At 49.1% G+C, this 22,171-nt stretch overlaps 1 protein-coding gene across 1 annotated transcript; it reads left to right on the forward strand.

The window, feature by feature from the left end:
* Positions 1-262: 262 nt before the first annotated feature.
* Positions 263-12,841, forward strand: LOC146353158 (nuclear factor interleukin-3-regulated protein-like). Its single transcript, XM_084835835.1, has 2 exons — positions 263-623; positions 10,440-12,841. The coding sequence occupies exon 2, from the start codon at positions 10,938-10,940 to the stop codon at positions 12,276-12,278; it is 1,341 nt and encodes a 446-aa protein (XP_084691961.1). The 5' UTR covers positions 263-623; positions 10,440-10,937; the 3' UTR covers positions 12,279-12,841.
* Positions 12,842-22,171: the final 9,330 nt, after the last annotated feature.

A 22,171-nucleotide genomic window follows, 5' to 3' on the forward strand; every position in this document is an offset into this window, starting at 1 on the left:
AATTGCCCCCAGGCTCGTGCAGAGTGTAGTTCCCCTCTCTGCTTAGGGACTACAGAGCTCTCTTCCCAAGCACAGCAAGGGTGAGGTCTAAAAATAAAATCAGCAAGGGTGAGGTCTAAAAATAAAATCAGCATGACGATGTTAAACCTGGCAGCTCCTCGGGGCAAGGACCTTTTTTTGCATGTCGATGGGGCTACACAAATAATCATTTCCCAGTCAGACTTTGAGCCGGGTCGTCTGCCCGCTTCCCAGGACTGGCTGGGGCGGGCGGGGTGGGGGAGGGATGGGGGGAGGGTGGCTTCGAGGAGAGGCGCTCGCTGGCTCCGGCCCTTCCCCAGCAGCAGCAGCGACAGCGCCTCCCGCGTGGCTCTCTGCTCGCTCGTCTGGCTCCGGCCCAGCCTCTCTCTCCCCCTCCCCTCGTTTTGTTTTGTGCGGCGACTCCGGGAGCGTGACGGAGGCGCTTAGAGAAGCGCTTATGCAACCGGCTGACCTACTAACACACATTCGCCGGGCGAAGGAAGTAGGGCGGCGGCAGCGGAGCTTGGAGAAGGCGCGCGGCAGGGCGAGAGCAACGCAGCGGCTCCCTGGACGGCCACGCCGGGAGAGGCTTCTTCTTTCAGGAGGTAGCCGGGGAGCTTGGGGCGCGCCTGCGGAATCGCAAGAGCGGCTGCGATTGTGGCGAGTTGCGGACGCTTCCCCCCCTCCTCCGCGGGGGGGGGGGGCGGCTGCGATGGTGGCGGCTGCTGGATCTGGAGAGGGAGGCTGGATTGTTCCCTTGCATGCTGGTACAGGATGGATCGTGTGGCCTGCCTGCGTGTGTGCGTGCGTGCGCGCTTTGTTTGTGGGCAAGGTATATGGAGTGCGGTGAGCATGTGGCTCTGCTCTTTTGCTGTGTTTCTGTGTGCCAATTACAACCGCTCCCGAGAAACAGCCACGGTGTGCCAGAAAAGCCCCCGTGGGGACGCACAAGCCAGCCGGGGGCGTTCTCCTGCGCAAGCACCCTCGCGGTTGCAATGGACGGCGCCTCGCTATTGAAACGAACTGGGGGTGGGGTTGCTTGCGCAGGAGAATTCCGCCGGCTGGCTTGTGCACACACCCCTCCTCATACGTACACATAACAACACAAACATTCGAGCTCCTCCTCCTCTCCCTTCCAGCTTGACCTACTTTTTTCGGGGGGGGGGGGTAGGGCCTGAATGTTGTGTGCGTGTGTGCGAGGCAGCCAAGCCCAGGAACTCTGTGAGTGAGATGCAAGAGAGAGCTTTTGTTGTTTTAGCAAGCTGTGGGAGAACGTAGGTTAAGAGCGACACCATGGAAGATGAAATTTGGTGTGTTTGGTTTATTTATTTGCCTTGACAAAAGTATTTTAATATTTTGAGGCATGGCCTTTAATTTGAGTTGGCATTAGGGTTCAAGGCTGGAACTGTCATAGAGTGCTCTTGAGCATGTGCAGAATCCTTTTGCTGCACTAGTAAGGAAGCACAGGTCGATGCCACAGATGAGGAGGGAGGCAGGAAGCAATTCTAGGTTAGAGAGTGTCACTTCCAAACACACCCAAATGAAGTTGTTCACCTGACCACAGGAATGTGTATAAGGAAGTATGTAATGTGGTGTCTGGTTCAAACAGCACAGTTTCTCCCCCCCACACACACACTCAATACAGATGCCTATACCCACACAAACAAAAGCTTGCATCCTCTGTTCTGCAGGGGGTAGGCAGGAGTTAGATTGGCACACCAGTGGACAGCCGGCCAATTTCTGGTACAGCCCCTAGTTTCTGCTGGTTGCTGGGATTCTTGGAAAGAATGTTGGATTAGGTGGAGCTTGTTCTGATTCAGAAATATACTCCTTATGTCCTTAAAATGGGAGTGCATACTTGGGAGGATCACTGAACACAGATGAGTTATGTCTGAATTGTTAGGAGAGCCTGAGTACACTCTCTTGTTTATAAATTTAAAACACAACAGCAGACTCCAGTTAAAAAAAGAAAGACAGAAAAAGAAAACCATGCAGGACTAAAGTTATCCCCTTCCTGCCATACTATGTATACTCTGTGCTAATATTAACTTTCTGTACCAAGGTAATCCAGATTCTGTACAAAAAATAAATAAATCACAGAACTCTGTGGATTTTTAAAGTATATAAATCAACTACATTTGCATATATTCAGTTTTATATACTTGAGTCTCCTAATAATGTGAAGAGGTACTGCAGACTCATCCCAACAACTGAAAATCTTGCCTAGCTTCACTTCTTGTTTTGGACCAATGTTCCAAATGCAGCGTGTGAGCTTTTGAGTTACACAGTATTCTTCATTAGTCCAGGTAGTGAGGAGTTTTTTCCCTTTCAAAATAAAAGTGGGGTGGGAGGACAAAGATGTTTCTGTTTATCATCCCCACACTTTAAAACATTGGCCAGCTTCAGATGATTCCCCTGTGCATGGGCCTCACAACCAGTGGCTTGCAGTAGGAGTGGTAGGGTGGGTGAAAATTCACTACACCCGTGCCACATGCTGGGTTCAGACGACACAGCAACCCACGATATGGTGCAGGTAATTAGTGTAATCTCGGCTGCATGACCAGCACGTATGGGAGTGGGGGAATCAACTGACGTTGCATTGTTTCCTCCACTGATCGTCTGATCAACCTCCTTATTTCATTTGAAACATTTTCTTAAACATCCAGTCTGAGAAAGAGTTCTGTGTAACTCCAAGGCTCACATACTACATTTGGAACACTGGTTGGATTAATGAAAACTATTTTTCTGACTGTGATTAATGATCTTATAATTTGGCAAATTATTCTTTAAAATATATGCATAAAGTCTGCATCCCATTCAAAAATAAACTCACTGCTTGCAAACACACATCCATGCTCTGTAGTTCACAAATACAATTGGATAAATATACAAAAGACTTTGTGGATGGGGATACCGCAACAAGATAATCCCTTTGTACCTCATGTATGTTGATTCAGGCAGAATAACCACCACCTCCTAGATCCATATTAACTATCATGAATCTGGTGTATCATCTCCCACTTTACCTATAAAGCATGCTATGCAAAGATACAACATTCCACCTTTTAACCTGATTGTAAAGTTTCTTATTTTATCACTGTTTTATGCTGCCCTTCGTCTGATGGCAGTGCACACAGTGGTGATCTCACCCCACCACCAATTTTAGCTTCACAACAATCCTGTAAGAGAGAATGACTGGCGTGCGATCAACCAGTGAGCTTCATGGCTGTGCAGGATTTGAACCTAGGCCTTACCAGTCCGTGTCCAACACTTGTATTATTACTCCACACTGGCGAAAGGCTATCAATCCAGGTTGAGTGATCTCTTGATTATGTACACTGGGTGGAGTAGGGTGCTGGCTAGGTGAGGCTGGCAAGAAGCATTCAGGGATGCTGAGTGGAGCCCTTGATTCTATGGGTGGAGGAAAAGCATAGACAAACAGCAGTAGGTGTGTGTGTTCCATTCATAGCTAATTCAGTGCTTCCTTTCTCCACCTTTGAATGCTAGACACAGGAGTCAGACAGGTGTTTTCGCTGTCAAACCACTAGACCTACCCATCCTCCTTTCTCCACCCCGCACCATCCCCCAAATACACTAAGCTTTGAACAGAACCTGGGGTTTCTTCTGCCTTTCAATTCTCTTAACTGCTACTCATCACTTTCCTCCCAGAGCCAAGAATAGGAGCAAAGAGTTCTTGGCCCCATCCTCCTTTTGCCCCTGCCCCAACCATGCCATGCCATGCCTTCCCATCGTCCCCACAATGCTCTAAACATCAAGGCATCAAAAATGATTACAAGCATCCGGAGTCATTTCAACAGCTATGCAAAACGTCTAACTAACCCTAATCATAGCCAAGAGCTTCCTTGGAGGTTCTTGAGATCAGTATGTTCCTTAGCAATGGAAATACTGGACAAAGTCTCTCTCTGTGTGTGGTGTGTATGTATGTGTACGTACGTGCTGTTGTGTAGCACAGAATGGTTTGCTTACTGCCACATATGAAGCCTCGCCCCAGGGTTGAGCAATCTTTGCTTTAGAAAGCCTTCCTACACACTTGAGAACACTCAGCAGGCCAAGCGCTCACATACACAAAAGCAAGAGGAGTGGGCTGAAGGCATCCAATGGGAGGCGATGGTGGCAAAGACAGTTGTGAAATCCGAGCATAGGAGGCCAATTCACAAAAGAACACAACTTTGTTTATTCATGGGTGCTCAGCTCTTAGGGTTGTCTTTTTTTTTCCTGGCTCCTGTTTCTGTGCCTTTAACAGCAGCTTGAGCTGCAGACACGGTTTTCCATGTGGGCAAAGCTTCACCTGCTGGCTTTTGCAGAGCAAAGTGTTGTTACAAGGCACAGAAGCAGGCCAGGCTGATTTTTTTTCCCCTGGACAGTTGACAGCTGTACCTACTCCTGTCCTTTTTAAACAGCTGCAGACGAAATAAGCAAAAGAAGCTTTTTACAGCATTTTATCTCCATTCCAGGAAAAGTTTCTCTGGCTTAATCTCTGCATGTCAGCCTGCTGTTTAAGGCAGATAAACTGAACAGGTAAAAAAGAAGTGGCAACCCAGTTCTTTTGAACACTGTCTGTTGTTCAGTCTTTCAGTCGTGTCCGACTCTTCGTGACCCCATGGACCATAGCACGCCAGGCCTTCCTGTCCTCCGCTCTCTCCCGGAGTGTGCTCAAGTTCATATTCATGGCACTGGTGATGCTATTATGTGTATAATCAAAACTAAGCAGTACTGTGTGCTTAGTATTTCTTTGGTTGATATGTGCTACAATGGGGAGTGAAAAGGAATCGCAGTTTCTACTTGGGGGAGTTTTTGTTTTCTCCCATGTGCAGAATTGAGCGGTTAAGTATGACCAAATTTCAGAGAGGCTGGTTCTTTGAAGGCCCCTATCAAACATGTATGGATCTGTCAGAAGAGGGCTCATTGGCTCTGGTCTTTTCCGGAAAGCTGGTCAGGGTCAATGGTGGGAGGAGGATGTAGAATGACGCAATTTGACACCAAGATGCAAAATCTAGTCCATGGATGGCTTGGTTGTTGCTAAGGGAGGCCTAGAGACCCAGGCCTTGACTGTGGTTACATCCACTTGCTGAGTGGGAATGCTGAGGGGGCAACCTCTTGTAACGTGTTTTTCCCCCTTCCCCCCCATTTCAGAGAAACTTAAAGTGTGCCATGTCCTATATAGCCCTAACGACTGCCTTTATTAATTATATTTGTACCTCAGCCTTCCTCCAAGGACCCAGGGTGAAGTATATAGGATAGGTGTATCCCATTATATCCTCGCAACCCTGTGAGGTAGGTTAAGCTGAGAGGTCATGACTTGCTCAAGGCCACCTGGTGGTTGAGTGGCAATCTGAACCCAAATCTTCCCAATCTCTACCCAGTATTTGATAGATTTGACTTCAGCCAGAGAATAAGAGTGAGCTTGGTCTATGATTGTCACCTTTTTATGGCTCTGTTCTGATGCCTTTAACAGTTAGGCTGCCAGGCACCTGCTTAACTTCTGCATGTCACATCGACTAAGGCCCAGGAGCTCCCTTTTGCCTGGCAAGAGTGAACCCCCCCCCCCACCTGGCATCTTGACATTTCTGCTGAGTTTACTCTTGGATATTCCTGAGGAATCCTGTTGCTTTTTTCTCGGCCGTATTATAGTTTGAGATCCTCTGCTATGGAACAGAGATAAGGCAGATCCTTCTCCCCTTCCCCCACCAAAACCCCTCATATTGTAGGATTGCCACCTTTTTCCTGACAGAGGCTCTGTGCCTTTAACAAGCTGCTTGCCAGGCAAAAATTCAACAGGTGCAGTTTCCCTCATCACTGCATTTTACGTTACACCTGTTACATTACTGCTTGCCATGCTGCATGATAAAAGGCCTCTGTGGGGGCAGGGATGGGAACTCTACCTGATGTGTACAGAGACTTGGTTCTGCAGAATATGTCTAGTGATGAGGAAGGGAAAGGGGAGGAGGAAGACAAATTACAGTGGCTCAGCTCCAGCCCTGAGAGGAACAGAACATTCTTGCTTGGAAAGCGGAGACACTTCCATGTAATAATGTTACATCATTAAGCAGTTGTGTGGGAAGCCCTGCAGGGAGGGAGCACAGAGGAGGGGTTAGAGTTTGGAAGGTGCAAGTCATGGAGTTATGGGGAAGGAGCCTGCAGAGCAAACAAGATCACCTGCCCAGGAGGAAGACCTGGGTAGGCAGACTTCTTACTAGCAGCCTGAGGTTGCCCTACTAAGGGAATTCCAGCATTGACTAGAAACTGTTGAAATCCAAGCCAGATGATGGAACAGGAAATATTTACACAGCCCTCCCCAGCATGCTTGCCTTGTTTTACGGTGATGAGATGGTGGGGAAATTTAATCTGCTTAATTTCTGTGTGCTGGGCTGCTCTTAAAGGTATGAGAGCTGGGCTGAGAGGCAGTCATGAAGCTGTTGAACCTGACTGTAGCCATCAGGGCTGATTCTCTGGACTTATCTGAGGAACCTTGGTGGCACTCACCAATTTCTTATCATCTCCACTGTTCACAATTCCCCCTCCCCTTGTACATGTGCGCGCACGTGCATGCACGTGCACCAACTGATAACGCTTCATGCATCTGATAAAGTGGATTCTAGTCTTTCATGGACTAGATGAGGGTTGCCAACTGTCTAGGGATGAAAGTACACCTTCCAGCATGGCTTGTTTCTGTGTCTATCAAAGAGAAGAATCAATATGGGAAAAGCAGCAGTTTTGAAGGTCTTCATGGCACAAAGCTAAACGTGATTGAGATCAAGCCTCTGCTAAAGGAACAGCTACAGGGGCAGGTTCAAAGGTTGGCAACCCTGCCTCTTCCAAGATGGCCAATTAATTCATCCAAGAGAGAGGTCAGACAATGCCAGGACCATTCATGTATTCTCAAGGGCTTCACCCACACAGCACCTGTCGATCACTGAGACTTTGCATCCCCTTCCCCGAACGTGACTCCCACATTCTGTAGATATCACCCACATTTTCCTGTTGATGATTGAATCTTGTAACACAAAACTGGGGGGACCAGTTCCAAGCAGTGTGTAACTGTGCTCACTTTTGGATGTGCAGGCTTGTAGCTTTCATTGATCAGTGCCTTCCCTGTCCCCATGTGCTTTTAAAATTGCTTATAGCAGATGGAGAATTGTAAGCCTTTGCCTATCCTGCTTGATTTCTTGATTTACAGAATGTTATCACACACCATTTCTCTCTGAATTAAACAACCTCAGACCATTCTCTCTTTGTAAGAGAGAGTCTCCAACCAGAGCTGTTTCTAAAATGAGAGGTGCTGAGGCTCAGCACCTATCTGAAGTAGCACCTATCTTACACCCTTTTACCTGGAAGCCATTTCCACTTAGCCTCAGATGTGTGGAAGATGACTAATTATTTGTGAATGAAAAGCATTCTACCTATGCTCAGATGCATTCTTACTTTCTTTTGCTCTTCCCCGGCTGATCCCTGGCATTGTTTAATGGCACAAAGGTATTTATTTTTCAATTGTATGGTGGAATTCAGAAGTGCAGGCCATCCTAAGCCGAGGGCTCTCAGTGTAGATCAGTCCTTATATATGACCTCCTTTTCAGGCTGTCAGCCCTACTGCCCCAGGGAGGTGACGCAAACTGGGAAGTAGGTCATGTTGCTGCTCATGCCCAAGCTCGCAGCATCCTGGCTGCACACACCCAGCCTAGCCCACTGGCAGTTCCACGTGCCATCTGAGACACGAGGCCAGGCCCCGCAGGCGGGTCGGGGTGTGGGATTTGGGTTGTTTAGCTGGGAAATTTATTTTCTTGCCCTGACCAAGAATGAGAAATAATGTGTGGGGTAGGGAAAGGGCTGGGTAGAGGATGCTGTCCCTTCCAAATGAAATGGCCCAGGGAGAATGGCAGTTAAGGGAGCAGACTGGGAAGCTCAGCAGTCAATGCTATTGGTTGCATCCTTTCAACTCTGCAGCGGCAGGAGAGACCCTATTGGTGGTATGGAAGGAGAGGGAAAATAAGAATTAAAACAAAAATGGCAAAGCAGAATGTGAAAACCCTCCCTGCAACCAGCCCAATCACCCAAGCTAATACACCCTATTTCTTTTGTGGAGTGGGCAGTGACTTTGAGGTGAATGAATGTATATTTTTCAGATGCTGTGTATATGTTTCTCATGGTCAATGCTGACCAAACCTTCCCCAACCTGGGCCCCCCCAGACGTGTTGGACTACAACCCAGACGTGTTGGAATTGTAGAGCACGTCTGGGGGGGCCCTGATTGGGGAAGGCTTTGCCAACCAATCACCACCATCACCTTTCATGGAATATCCCCTGGGACAGTAGGCTTGGTGTCCTTGGAGACCTATTCTTTTTCCAGTGCAACATTGAGAATCTCTCACTTACATCCTCAATATATAGTTAGATTTGCTCCCAGCTGTTGGCACAGAGCCCTGACATGGCCACATATCAGCGCATCCTGACCTTTGCTCTCTAGAGGGTTGTTTTCTGACAGCTCCCCTTTCTGTCTTTTGTTGGGGTGTTTGTATGGGAGTGGTAGTATTTGATGGCCGGCTGCATAACACAGTTTCCTATATGACAAGCCAGTGATCTTATCACTTTGGACTGCGTCATCTTCTTCACTGAAGGACTTGAAGGGTGCGGCAGAATAGCTCGTTACAGAGATTTGCATTCTAAACAAACAAACAAACAACAAATGTTTTTGCCCTGAATTCCTGTTAACATTTTCTCCCCATGGTTTCATGAGTGCATTCTAGTTCCTTCCAGTTCCTAAAATAAACAGATCTTTAAAAAAAATTACAAAATGTTTACGCTCGCTGTATACTCCGCAAGTGATGGCATACTCATTGCTTCCTCCATCAACATTACCTGCGCAGGGAAAAGCCACATATAAAGCAACCCAGAGCAACAGCCAAAGGAGAAACTCCACATCCATAGGGCCTGTCGGAATGCTGTGCCCCCAAAACCCACTCCCAGTCCTCCCAGAAGGTAGCTGTGGTCTGTGGGCCAAGGCCTAGCAGCACGCCAGCCACAGAGGAGACTGTATGGACATTAGCTTGTCCTACAGTTCCATATAACGTCTTCCCTGCCTCGTATTGTTTGTGTAGAAACAGTTTATAGGCCAGTAGGTTGTTGGTGTTATGCCTGCGCTCTCTTTTTCTGGAGCTGTTGTGCAATCTGTAATCATCAGACCTGTTTTGACTGCCTAGCTTGATAAATATTCAGTGTTTACTGACCTATATTCCTGCTGCTTGCGCCTGATGCACGTAGATCACATGCAAGGGAAAGGAAGGAGGGGAGCACCACCATCATGGGGGAGCGTGCCACTTAGTACACATGGCCCTGCTTTTCTCGGCAAGAGGAGTGTCAGCATTCCTGTGTATGTGTCATGGTGGCAAGAAGGAGTGGTTCTGTTGGCTTTCTTTATGTAAACTGCCTTGCTCATTGGTCTGGTTCCTCAGTGGTCAAAATGGGGACAGGAGACGGCCTGCCTTGGATCTGTTGCTTTCAAGGGTAAGGTTTCCGGTCTGCGTCCATTCACTGTACCCCCACTCCGCCCCCGCCCCCCATAGCAAAGCCCTCTAGCCAGAGCAGGCTGTGTGTGAGAAAGCAATGGGATTAGTTGCCTACGAGAGAGGGGGGAGGGGAGAGGAGGGAGAAAGGTGATGGAGCTGATTTCACATGGTGGCTTGAGAAATGCAGGGCTGTGTGTGTGACGGGTGCATTTGTGAATGAAAGGGGAGTGAATTGTACCCTTTGGAGCTTTGTATTGTTCCTGTATGTATGGACATCTCACACAAGGGATAACATGTTTGAATGCATGAGGTGAAGTGGAGGCTAGAGACTAAGTGTGTGAGAGGGGAAATGAGGCATGAAGTGGTGTGTGTGTGTGTGTGTGTGTGTGTGTTGGGGGGGGTAAAATGAGTCTGACAGCATGCTGTAAGGCCACCTCTGTGCCATGCAAAGTTTGCATATAGCTGCTCTTCCTTTGCTTGGTGTGTGCCATCTATCTGTGTATGTTCAGAAGAGTTAACATGCAGTGTTGTGTGTCCATGTAACATAAAACAGGATTGTGTTGCAAACTTTGGGGATGGGGGGGTAGGTAGGGGGTGGCAGGAATGACGTGTACAGTATGTATGCATGGTATGCAGTGTGACTGGCAGGCAGAACTTGTATGAATGCGTATGTAGTTCTGTTTTGGGTGGGGGTGTGTGTGTGTGTGTGTGTGTGACCCCACCCATTGTATGCAAGCACACATCTCTTTCTGGAAGCAACTGGAATGTGGGGTGTGGCGCATGTATGCCAGGGGCCGGGGCAATGCTGTCTGAACCTGCTGGATTATGTAAACGGAGCCTGAGGTGTGTGACAGCACTGGGCAGAGATGTAACACCCTCCTTTTGTGTCCTTCCTCCTTAGGCGTTTCTGCTGCCTTCTGGGCCTGACACAGCAGTTGCCACTGACTCCCTTCACTTCCCGCTGTGCCTGTCATCCAGTAACATCTCTGCTCTTGTTGTCCGCTGGAGTATGGCTGAACAGTCCCACATGTTTCCAGGCAACTGAAGGGCACCCTCCAGGCACTGAACAGGGAGCAGCAGAATCCTGAGCCTCCTGGGTCTCCGGCTGAAGGAAGTCCAACTGTGGTGGGTGTGCTAGAAGATGGTCTCCTTGCGTTGGACAGTTACTTTCGCATTGCTGGGAGCTCAGAGCCCGCTTGCCGGTCGCAACTGGAGGACAGCTCAAGGCCACATTGGAAGTCGCTCCCTTGGCAATACAGCTTGATAGCAGCCTTGTGTGCAAAGCCAGAAAGAAGCCTCCATTCCAGCGGCAGCAATCGGGGGTTAAACATTCCAGTGGCAGAACAATAAAGTGGGCCTGAACGAGGAGACGTCATTCCAGCCGCTCCCCCCTGATACGATGGAGAGCCTCAGCTCACCTACGTTGTGTGTGTCGGGGAACTTCCCCGGTTTCCATCACGATGGCATGATCCAGCGCGCCCGGACACTGAAGAGCAAGCCCAGTGCCAACTGCAGGCGAAAGCGAGAGTTTATCTCCGACGAGAAGAAGGATGCCAGCTACTGGGAGAAGCGCCGGAAGAACAACGAGGCCGCCAAGCGCTCCCGGGAGAAGCGGCGCTTCAACGACTTGGTCCTGGAGAACAGGGTGCTGGCGCTCAACGAGGAGAACGTGCGGCTCAAGACAGAGCTGCTCCAGCTCAAGCTGCGCTTTGGCCTCATCAGCACGGCAGCCTTCATGGAGAAGAGCCAGCAGCTGAGCACAACCAGCGCCGACGCCACGGCGCACCTCTACGGCAGCAGCGACCACAGCGTGTACTCCAGCACTCTGTCCCGGGCCCACCACTCGGAGGACTCATCTGAAACGGAGCAGTCGAGCCGGGACAGTGGCAGTGTGTCGGTAGCCAAGTACTCGCCCCGGGGCTCCCTCTCAGACATGTCAGATGGCTCGTCTCGGGATAGCCCAGTGCCACAGACGCTGGGCGAGGCCCAGGCAGTCAGCCGGGCCTATGGGGATGTGCCCTTGCAGCAGCAGCGCCCCGAGCCCCAGGGCCCGGCCCCTCGGGGGGTCATCCTCTTCAGCGCCAATGGCTTCACCGCAGAGGCACCCCCCCAGCCCTTGCTTTCAGCACAGGAGGAGCAGGCCGAAGGCTGCATCGCTGAGACCCCCAAAGGCCCCTGCCCGGAGCGCAATGGCCATTGCCAACAGGAGGAGCTGCTGGCCCACCCTGGCTATGGCTCAAAGTCCCAGAGCTACAGCACACCCATCAGTTATTTGGAGGGGGAGCACCTGAGGAAAGCTCAGGAGCCCAGGTCCCCTTTTGAGGGCTACACCAGTGAGGAGAGCGGTGAGGAGGCCGGTTGGGGGTGTTCCCCAGTCCCCTTTCCAGTGCCACTGGATGCCCATCCCGACGTCAAGACAGCAGCTCTTCCGCACAAGCTTCGGCTCAAGTGCAGGGCACATAGCAGCGGCATTCAAGAGCCATTCCCTGGTCCTAGTGCTCTCCCAGCCGGCTGCTGTCAGGAGGCCCCCACAGCACCAGACTGGGACAGCGACCGGCACGAGGAGATGTCAGCCCTGGTGCGGCAAGCGTTGCTCCTCAACGAGCCGCCCCCCTCTGGCAGTCCTCTAGAGAGACTTTTGTGTCGTAGCTCTGGGCTCCACTCAGACCACTTGGTGCCCAAGGACCGTGCCAGCAGGTGGGAGGACAGTTGTCCTGATGATGGCCCCAGACCCACTTGAAGGAGACTTGGGTGTGGGCAAAGATTCGGTTTTTTGTTTTTGTTTTTCAAAAACTGACCTGGGGTTTGGATAAGAAAGAAATTCTACATGACCAGATGAGCCTTGGATTTGGGGAGAGGAAAGGGCCGTGATGGCTTTGGAATCGAGGGAAGCAGGGATCGTGAGACACAAAGGGATCATAAATGGGTTGGACCTGCAAGGGGTCTCATGCAAAGACAGGCTGTGGAACTACTGAGATGAAGAGGGTGGTGGGATCCCTGCTTTGTTAGGCCCTGGGATTCCGTGCGTGGACGGAATCTGTCTTGCTGACCTCAGCTGGCTATTCAGGTGGTCGTCGCTACAAGGTATTGTTACTCGAAAGCAGATTTTGGGATCATGATCAACAAAGAACACTGAAAAGTTGGCATCCAATCTACCCTGCACTGGTGCTGAGGCTCCTGGATATTACTGCTGGGAGATTTGGTGGATTGCCAGTGACTACATAGTGTTCTTGGTCAGGAACTTCTTTGTCGAACAGAGACATTTGTGTTTTTAAATACTAAAATAAATGTACAGAAAATCTTAAGAAATGCTTAGAAGTTGTAGAGTATTATTTAGGAGAGGGAAAAGTCTGGCACAAAGGGTAAGACAGATGGCGGCGCCTGCACTCTTGCCAGGGCAACCTGATGCTATAGAGGAAGGGGCGCCTGTACGCTTCAAGCATTTGTTTTAATATATTTGCATTGTGCCTTTCCATCCAACAGATCCACAAGGTGCCTGAAATCATACAATTTATACAAAAAATACAACACTGAAGTCGTACAATTGAAATGGCATTCCTAAAAGGCATGTAAGGACAGCATAAGGCCGTGAACATACTCCCCAGAAACCTGACAGAATGAGGAAGTCTTTCCCTGGTTTCAGAAAAATGCAGGAGGGCACTGGCTAGCGATGTCGGCAGTGTAGGGTGCCACTGCCACTGTCTTCAAATCCTTGAAGATTCTGACCTTGCCTCAGACAGACCTTGAAAATCTTTGTGCTCAAGGGAATTCATAAGGGAGGTACCCTGGTCCCAAGCGGCACAGGGCTTCCAAAAAGTCAACATTTAGCACAGTAACGAAATGCCAGCCTGTGCCACTCTCACTAGCACAATATGGTCCTTGCTTCCAGCACCGATTCACAACTGCAAAGGCCCATCTGAGTTGAGTGTGGGAAGCCTCACTTGCTTTCGTTGGGAGAGCCTGACCTGTGTCTATAATATTTTCCCTCCCCCTTGGGGGAACAAAATTGCACCTGAATTTCTCCCCGCCGCTGAGCCTAGGATGGAGAGGCTGAATGTGTATGTGTGTGTGTAGGGGGGGGATAGTGGAGATTACGAGTGTGGGGCATTTGAGAGGTTGATGCTGTGTGAGGATGCCAAGTGTTGAATCTTGCCTCCTGGACTCTGCTTCAGACTGCTTAAACCTGGCCCAATCCCTTACGGGGTTGATAACATTTATTGTGTTTTCTTAAGAAGAAACGGCTTAATATCAGGAAAAGGATCCTGGTGGGAAAGCACTAGGGGAGCGGAGAGGGAGCTCTGATAATTTTTTGTAATTATGAGGAAAGGGTATATCCACAGCAGGATACAGAATCCTGGATGGCTGCTGCTGTGAGCTGCAGAGAGACCCAGCCAAGAACAGACAAAGCGCCCATCGATTTCAGTCTCCTGTCCCCAACAGTTGCCAGTCAAATGCTTCTAGGAAGGCCACGTGCATGCCAGCAACATTGCCTACCCCGTTTTTTTGCCCACCCCAGCATCTGAGATACACTGCCTCTGAACACTGACGTTCCATGTAGCTATTATGGGTAAGATAATGAATTTCGCTACCCCTTTTTTTGTGGGCGGGTGCGGGTGGAGTGCGAGCAAGGCATTGTGGTCGAGCCCTGGGGGCCCACTGCATTTGCATACATTATATTCCAAGTAGTGTGTGGGGGGGGGCAAGTGCATCAAACTGTCTGTGGGCTTTTCAGAGGCTGGACTCCTGGGAAGCTGCTGAAGTGTCAGCTTTAAAGGCCTGAAATTTTCCATCCATCGACGGTTCCCGATTTCTTTCTAATGCTCCCATTTACTCACTCTGCACTTCAGGCGGGGTGCAGCTTGAGCCCACAGTAGCAGCCATGTTGTCTGGTGAAGCCCTAATCCATCCTCTGGCTTTTTGCATCCCTTTGAAGGCGAGCAGCTCCTTGCCCAGGCTGCACTTCCTCGTTCTGCGGCATCTCTGGGTCAGGGTAGGATTATCCACGATTAGCAAGGGCAAGAAGAAAGTGCCATCAAAAGTAGGTCATCGGCTCCCCCTCTCCCTGCCTGTCTGCGCGCACTGCTTGAGGGTGGCTGGGAGCCAGTGTTGTACCATGAAAGCAGCCCCATCAGAATGCCTAGTCTATGTTGCCATGGCAGCCGCCGCCACCACCACCTGGGCTAAAACGATAGAGCAGAGAATGGGGGAGCCATGATGGGGGTAGGGGACAAGCCCAGGGGAGCCTTGTGCTTTCTGTACTGCTCTATATTGGCAATGAGCGAGTCGGGCAAATGGGCTCTGTGGCACGCAATTCCAAAGGCATTGCAGGAGCAGCTCTGGCTTTTGAGCAGAGGTTGGCAACCTGTGGCCCTCCAGATGTTTTGTCTTACAATTTCCATCTTCCCTCACCATTGGCTATGCTGGCTCGGGCTGATGGGAGTTGTAGGCCAAAACATCTGGAGGACCACAAGTTGCCCACCCCTGCTTTTGGGAATTACAAGAGCTCAGTGAAGTGGGTATCGTACAAATAAGGCTGCCAACTTCTTTTCCTGATCCTTTTATCAGCAGCCTGTTCTGCAGACATTTGGCAGGTGGCAGTTTTCCTGACCTGGGGATGAAATGGTGTGGAAAAGTTTCAGCTACTTAATTTTTGGTGTGGCAGAATGCTGCGTTACAGGCACCGGAGCAGAGCTAGTGAAAAAAACAGGTTGGTGGCCCCTTAGGCAAATGGCATACAAATTGGAGCTGGGAATTGATGTGATCAAAACCAAGTGAATTCCCTAACCCTTTTGTAATGGAGATTCCAAATTTAATGGCCACACTGTATGGTACACAGTCCTTAACTGCAGCAAAGGTTGGCAGCCTCTACTTTGTGCCACAAGCAGTCTTGCAAAATAAACATTGGTTTAATTTCCATTCTGCTTCCCTTCTCGGAGGGCGCTTCCTGACAGAGGGCTCGGAGCGCTACCAGTCAATAGGTATTGTGCACCTATCCCAACTTTTCTTCCTTTACAGACTTTTTCTGATAAGAAAAAAGATGAAAGAAGCAGTGGGAAATCAGGGGAGGGTTGCAAATAGAAGAGGTTGCTGTCTGGGCTCCCCATAAAACCCAGTGTTTGAAGCAGGGCAATTGTGTGATAAAAGTCTAATCTAGAAGCACCCTAACAGCCAAGTTGGTTTGCGCTTGCCTTGCACTCTCCGTGATGGCAATGAACAAGCCAACAGAACAATGAGAAGGTTATGGTCAAATTATTAATTTGGTCAAAGAAGGTTTTATAAATTCATTCACAGTTGAAATTAAGGGAAGCTGTCATTTCAGCTGTCATATAATACCGGACTTGGGGTGGGAAATTAATAGGTGAAAGTGACATGGGGGAGAGACTAGCTCAGTGGTAGATCACCTGATTTGCATATGGAAGATCCCAGGTTCCATCGCTGGCAGTCTCCAGTTGAAAGGGCTGGAGAGCAGGTGATGGGAAAGTTCTGTCCGAGACCCTGGAGAGCCTATGCTAGTTTTGAGTAGACCAGACTGTAGATGGACAAATAGTCTGACTTGTTATAAGGCAACTTCCTGTGTTCTTGTGAAGCCACATGGCTGCAAGAAGATGGGCAGGAAGTAGGGAGAAGATGCTTCATGCAATGGGCATCCAGAAGGACCGTTTCTGATCCCTGGCGAAACTCAAAGCAATCTTCCTTGTAAAACCAACCGTGTAAAACTTCAAATGCTATTCTTTTAGTATCGTTATTAGTTCAAACTAATCATGCTGCAAATGTTTCGAAATCCCTCTTTTGACACATCATCCACCAATCTTTGCAAAGTCAGCAGCTGAGCAAAAATCTTTCACAAGCGCAGGTTTTCATGCTACCTATTATGCAGCATCCACACAGGAATCAAGGGTATTATGGTCATGTAGGGAGGGGATTTTTCCCTCATTCAGGGGAAATACATGCCTGAGATTGCCCTTGTAGTACTTTCTCCTTCAGTTGTTTTGTTTAAACGGCTGTGTTCCCTCTGTTCTTTCTGATTGGCTCTGTGAACTGGTCCATCCTGGGTCACTTCTGACATGTTATTTAAAACCTATCTTGTTTGAGGACCACTGTGTGGGCCTCAAGGTGGCTTACAATCAATGTAGGAGAGCACAGAGGCACAGATCCACTGTATTAGAAGCAATACGTGAGTCCTTAAAAATACCTACCTCATCATTGTTTTAGTCTTGGGTGAATGCATTCTAGCTTGAGTCCTCAAAGAAACCTTGCATATAACATCTGGGCCAAACTAGGGCTATTCAAAGAAGATAATGCCTATGTATCTAATACCAGGGACCTTGAAATTTTAGCCTCCAGATTTTCCCTTACAGGCCATCTACCTTTGAATATCAGTTGCTGGGGGCAAGCAATGGAGGAGAGTTGTTGCCTTTGTACAGCATCTTAGAAGCAACCAGTTGGAAATAATTATGCTAGATCAGGTAGTTCTGTGTTCTGATCCAGCAGGACTCTTCTATTAGAGAGTGGGATGTGAGGTTGGTGAAGTAGGTAGGTTCTGAACTGTGCTCTTGCTGAAGATGCTAATCAGCACAACTTGGCCCAGGTGTGTTTGACTCATATTCTGATCATGCCAATCTGGTTGTGTGAATAGGCCCCTGAGATGCTAGTGGAGTGGGAAAAGCTGAATGTGTGGTGAAATACTGGTTCAAAGCCTAAATGTGGAACTAGGTCTTTCTCCCGCGCAATATTTGCATTGAAAGTGTTTTGAGACAGGAGAGAGGCACATACATCTGTCTATTCTGTCATAATACAGAATGCATCTTGAAACCCAGAAACATTCAGAACCAAAGCGGCTTGTATGGAAGTGGACTCAGAAGGGCCTTCTTCTATGCATTGGGGATGTGGAGTACTGGAAGCATGCACAATTGGTGCCAATGCTCTTATTACTACAGTGATGCTTACTATTGTTCCAGAGCTTCTCTGCCCTTAGCAAGCTGGGCCATGAGTTGGAAGCTACCAGATGGACCCTGAACTAAGTGAAGATGAGCGACCCAGTAACTAGATGAAGTCATCTCCACTGGCTGCTGGATCCAGGTGACTGTCAGGTCACCTTTCCTTCTCCACAGCCACTGCCTTCCAGGCACTGCTGAGTCACTCTAGAAGTCAAGGAGGTGGTGGCAGCTCAGCCTCCACTGTCCTATGAGTACTTAGTGGGTGTCTCCAGACAGGCAGCTGCAACTTCATCATGACTAGTGGAGCTGGCCTTCATCACAACCCCTGTGGAAATGTTGCTGTTATGAATTGCATCATCCTGCTCAAGTGTTCTTGTTTTGCAGATACTCCGGCTAGCTCAGGGAAGGGATCAAGGTTGAATGGGATTAGAGAGGGTGAGAACCAGAACATTTAGGTTAGTGAAGACAGCTGGGTGGGAGCTCAAGGAACTGGCACAAGAAGTGGGTAAGACACCAGGTGAAGTCCAACAGTGCCCAAGTCTGACATTCAAAATTAGAGATATATACGAGGCTCAAATTTTGGTCTGTTACAGGTGGAGCTTCACCATTTCAAGTGAAAGCTTGGCTTACAGACTAAACTGGGGCTATGTACATGTTATTATACCCTTATGTTCCACAATAATCATGCTGGAATTACTACAATTGTGTGTCATCTCCAATTGCATCTCCAATCTCTAGCTGCTCATGTCACTTATAAGCATACAACAGAAAGGTGGGAGAAATCCACATTGTTGTCCTGCTTCTGACAATGTCATTTGGGGAGTGAAATATTGAGCCCCACCCCCACCCCTACACACACATTTATCTTATATAAGAATATGGTACTGTAAGGCTGATTACTTGAGATTTACCAGATCAATTTTACTCTTTTTAAAAAAAAAAAAAACTGAAGCTCAAGCGGAGTAGACATGCAGAAAATTTTGAAAGTTCAAAAAAGTTCAGAGTTTGAGCTTTAATGGCCAAAACAGTATGCTAACAAGAATAGCCTCTCTGCCAGAAGCAAAAATTGTGTTTCTTGCTGTTGTCACGTTAACAATGTGAAGCCTCTGTGCCAGAAACAAAGATGGTGCCTCCTGCTGGTTGGTTCCTCCTTCCCCTACCTCCATTAAAAACAAAAAGCCCATCCGGCCAGAAGCAAACATGGCACGACCTGCTGTCATCCCTTCAAAAAGAACAGCCTCTCTGCCAGAGACAAAGATGGTGTCTGCCACCGAGTTTATCCATCCTGCCCTCAAGCACTCTAAATGCTGTGGGTGCACATAAAAGTATTCCCTTAACTGGAAGTTAATGAGGCAAAACATTATTGATATTAAATAAATAAAATGGGGAAGAACGAAGAGGCAAGGGAATGTTGGTGAATTACATGGTGGGGCTGTTGCCTTACTTGGATAAGGGCAAATACAGCTTTCTGGAAGTGAGAGAAGAAGCCTGTGGTTGCCATGGAAATTTTCCATGCCCTTCTCTGCCCCTTACCCTCCCCACTCCCCCCCCCAGTGAATGGGGGGGAGAAATATGGTTCACTAATGAATAGAACACCATCAACCCCCCCCCATTGGAATGTATAGCAAGTCCCTCTCCCCCGAATGCCCTTGATCTCTTCATCCTATCTTTAAACGACCACCCCCTCAAGAAGTGGCCTCCTCTTTCCCCCGCTATCTGTCAGACGGTGCGCTGGCACCCCCATCCAACTGTTTTTTTCTGCCCCGCCCCCTGAAAAGAAGCCCCCTTTGCCCCTTTCCTTTTAGGGCTGGGATCTTGGGTCCCCCATCAGCACCCTATTGTTACTTCCCCAAGTCCCTTCCCCAAGAGTCTCTATTTGCAATGTTTTCTTTCCAGCCAGCCTAAAACAGTTTTAAATAATATCAATAATTATAAATAATATTAAATAAATAAAAACTTGCTGTGCAGCCTGGGAAGCAGCAGCCCCTGTGAAGGTGCCCCCTCCTCCTGGCTCTGCTCCCTTGGACTTGGAAGGCGCATGGACCAGGCACAGAAGAGGCCTGGCTTAGCTGAGTTGGGAGCGCATCATGCGCATCATCTGCTGGTACACTAACTTTAAAACTCCAACTTCTCTCAGGCTTCCGAATGGGTGGGATTTTCTGATCGCCCAGTACTACCCAGAACTGCTATTTGCAGTATGTTTTGCCCTCAGACTACTAGCACCCACGGCGATATGGGCTTCACACTAGTAATTTCAATAATGTACTGAGCTTTCTGGGAAGATCAGTGGCCAAACGGTTGGGCTGAAGGCTCACGTATCTCTAATGGAGAATCTTGGGATGAGAGGTTTGGTGTATAGGGCCAGAGCAATTTGGTATTCTTTCCTAATGACACCCACCTTCCTGCTAATTAACATGAGATGCAATCTGCTGGAACTTCCCCCCGCGCAAACCTTGCTGAAATTTAGTGCGCCTGCACAATCGCCATTCATTTTAGTGTATAGGGTAACAACCTGGGGATTGTGCTCCATGGGTCAGATAAATTCTTAACAGCACACCAAACCCACCGCTTTAGATGGCCGGCCTTGCTCATTGTAGGGCTGTTCTTTGGTGTATCAAGAAGTGTGGGTAGGGGGTGGGATGGTGAGAAGATGGATCATTAGTTTTCTGTTTCTGAGGGGACAGCAAGAGTGACTTGCAGCAAGGGGAAACCTGGATAGGCGAGCAGGCATTGGTGCATTTCCCTGGCATATTAGGAACATTGTACTCACAATGTATTCTCTCATTTCTCAGACTTCACGCAATGGAGTCCCACGCATGCAGTCCTGCCCCACATGGCAGGTGGAGAAGCAAGTGGAAATCAACAGGCTGGATAGAGGAAGACCTAGCCATGGGGGAGTGTACCCATTCAGCAACTAGGTACCACAGAGTGTTATGGGCACAGATCTAATATTTGTGCAAATCAGGCCCTAAGCTGGGGAGAGAAACTGGGCCTAGATAATCAGACAACCCCAGAGCCACACGGGTGACCAAATGAATGAAGAACTGGAGGGCTGACTTTATCATGACAGATGATTCAGGGTTGTTTTGCTGCTTCAGAGTGAGTCAACTCGCTAGCTATGCTGAAAGGGCAGCCCCAGCCTTCCTCTCAGACCCATAGAGAGAAAACGGGCAATGGGTGGTGCCTTTGCTGCTGTGAAGTGACTCTGCCCTGGCTTCCTTGTCCTGGCACAGAGGGCCGTGTGACACACGTCTCACGTGCACAATGGCTGCCTTGTTCGTAACACTAACCTCCTGGCACAGCGCCCCAGCTGTTATGTAACCACCAGGCTCTAGGCTGCTGGAGGGAAGCCAGGCCTGTCCAGGAGGGAGGAGGCCTGAGGGCAGAACACAGGAAATGGTTAGAGCCATACGATCTGGGCAGCACGTGGGAGCAAGGAAGCCGCTTGGGCATAGGGAGCCCCTGGGCCCTACATGGTGCCAAGCTGGGGTAACTTTTCGAAACATATTCCATTCTCTCAACGGGGAGATGATGACACCTCGCACCAAACCCAGCTCTTCTGCCCAGTCTCGCCTGGGCTGAGCTTCTCTTCTTGGACTTCGGGATGTCAGAGGATGGGAATTCTGATCCCCACCCCCCCGCCTGCCCTCTCATACCTCCCCACCCCCTTCCCAATCCCACACAGTCTGCAATTTGAGAAGGTAAAGGCCAGACATGCTATACAGGTTGGTTTATTAACATGACAATGTGTCTGCCTTAATAAGCCTGGAGACAGTTATAATGGTCCAGTAGACATATTTTGCAGGCGGACTATTATGTGGCTGTCAGCTTCTGATCTCCTTGTGGTGGGAGGTGGGTTACATACCTTTATCCACACTACAGACAGATGCCAGCATGGCTGGGGTCCTTCACCAAGCACTCACGCATGTCAGACTTTGAAGGGCACAGCACTCACATATACACCCCCCCTGCAAGGTGGCCAGGCTTGGCTGGGAGCTCGTACTTGGCTGGAGTTTTCCTCCTGCTCTCCAAGTGCTTTCCTCCCTCATAACTATGGCCCCAGCAGCTCTGGATGAGGGAAGAAAATGAGTCGTGCAGATAAAATGTTTTCTCACCCTCCCCCACTCCTCAGTTTAGGAGTTATGCGCCTCAGCTTCTCAACATGCATTTACAGGCTCACTTGGAGCAAATTCGATGGCTAACCATTGCACTAATCTCATAGGTGTGAGGAGAGAGGATGCAAATGGACCAGCCTGCCCAGTTTGAGAACCACCAAGATGAACACAGCCCACCTCCCCTTTGCCATGTCTTGCCAGGCACTTCATAGCCCCTGCTTTTGTAGTCCCAGGCAGGCAGCGAAGGGAGCTTGGTCAAGGCTCCAATGGGCTGCATATGCCCTGTCCAGATGACTGTACAGCATGCAGGTTGTGAAGCCTCAAAGAGAGTAGATCTGACTTTCCACTGAAACCCTGCTCCAATGCTATTCTTTTCCAGTGGAAGATCGGATGACTCAGGATCCAGCTTTCTTCAGGAAAACAAGTGATTTTTTGTTGTTGCCATCAGGGTGGATGAGGAAGGATGGGTGAATGGGTGTTGTTGCAAGATAATCAGCGGGGAATTGGAGAGGGAAGCGCAAAAGGGCTTCTACCATCAGCTGATAATTGCATAGAGAGCATCTCTCCTTTCAGAGAGATGG

Source organism: Heloderma suspectum, chromosome 2 (assembly GCF_057233095.1).
Source record: "Heloderma suspectum isolate Gila_16-S chromosome 2, 16-S_ref, whole genome shotgun sequence".
Lineage (NCBI taxonomy): Eukaryota > Metazoa > Chordata > Lepidosauria > Squamata > Helodermatidae > Heloderma > Heloderma suspectum.

Coding starts and splice junctions, on each gene's coding strand:
- LOC146353158 (XM_084835835.1), top strand. CDS start 10,938: ATGGAGAGCCTCAGCTCACCTACGTTGTGTGTGTCGGGGAACTTCCCC.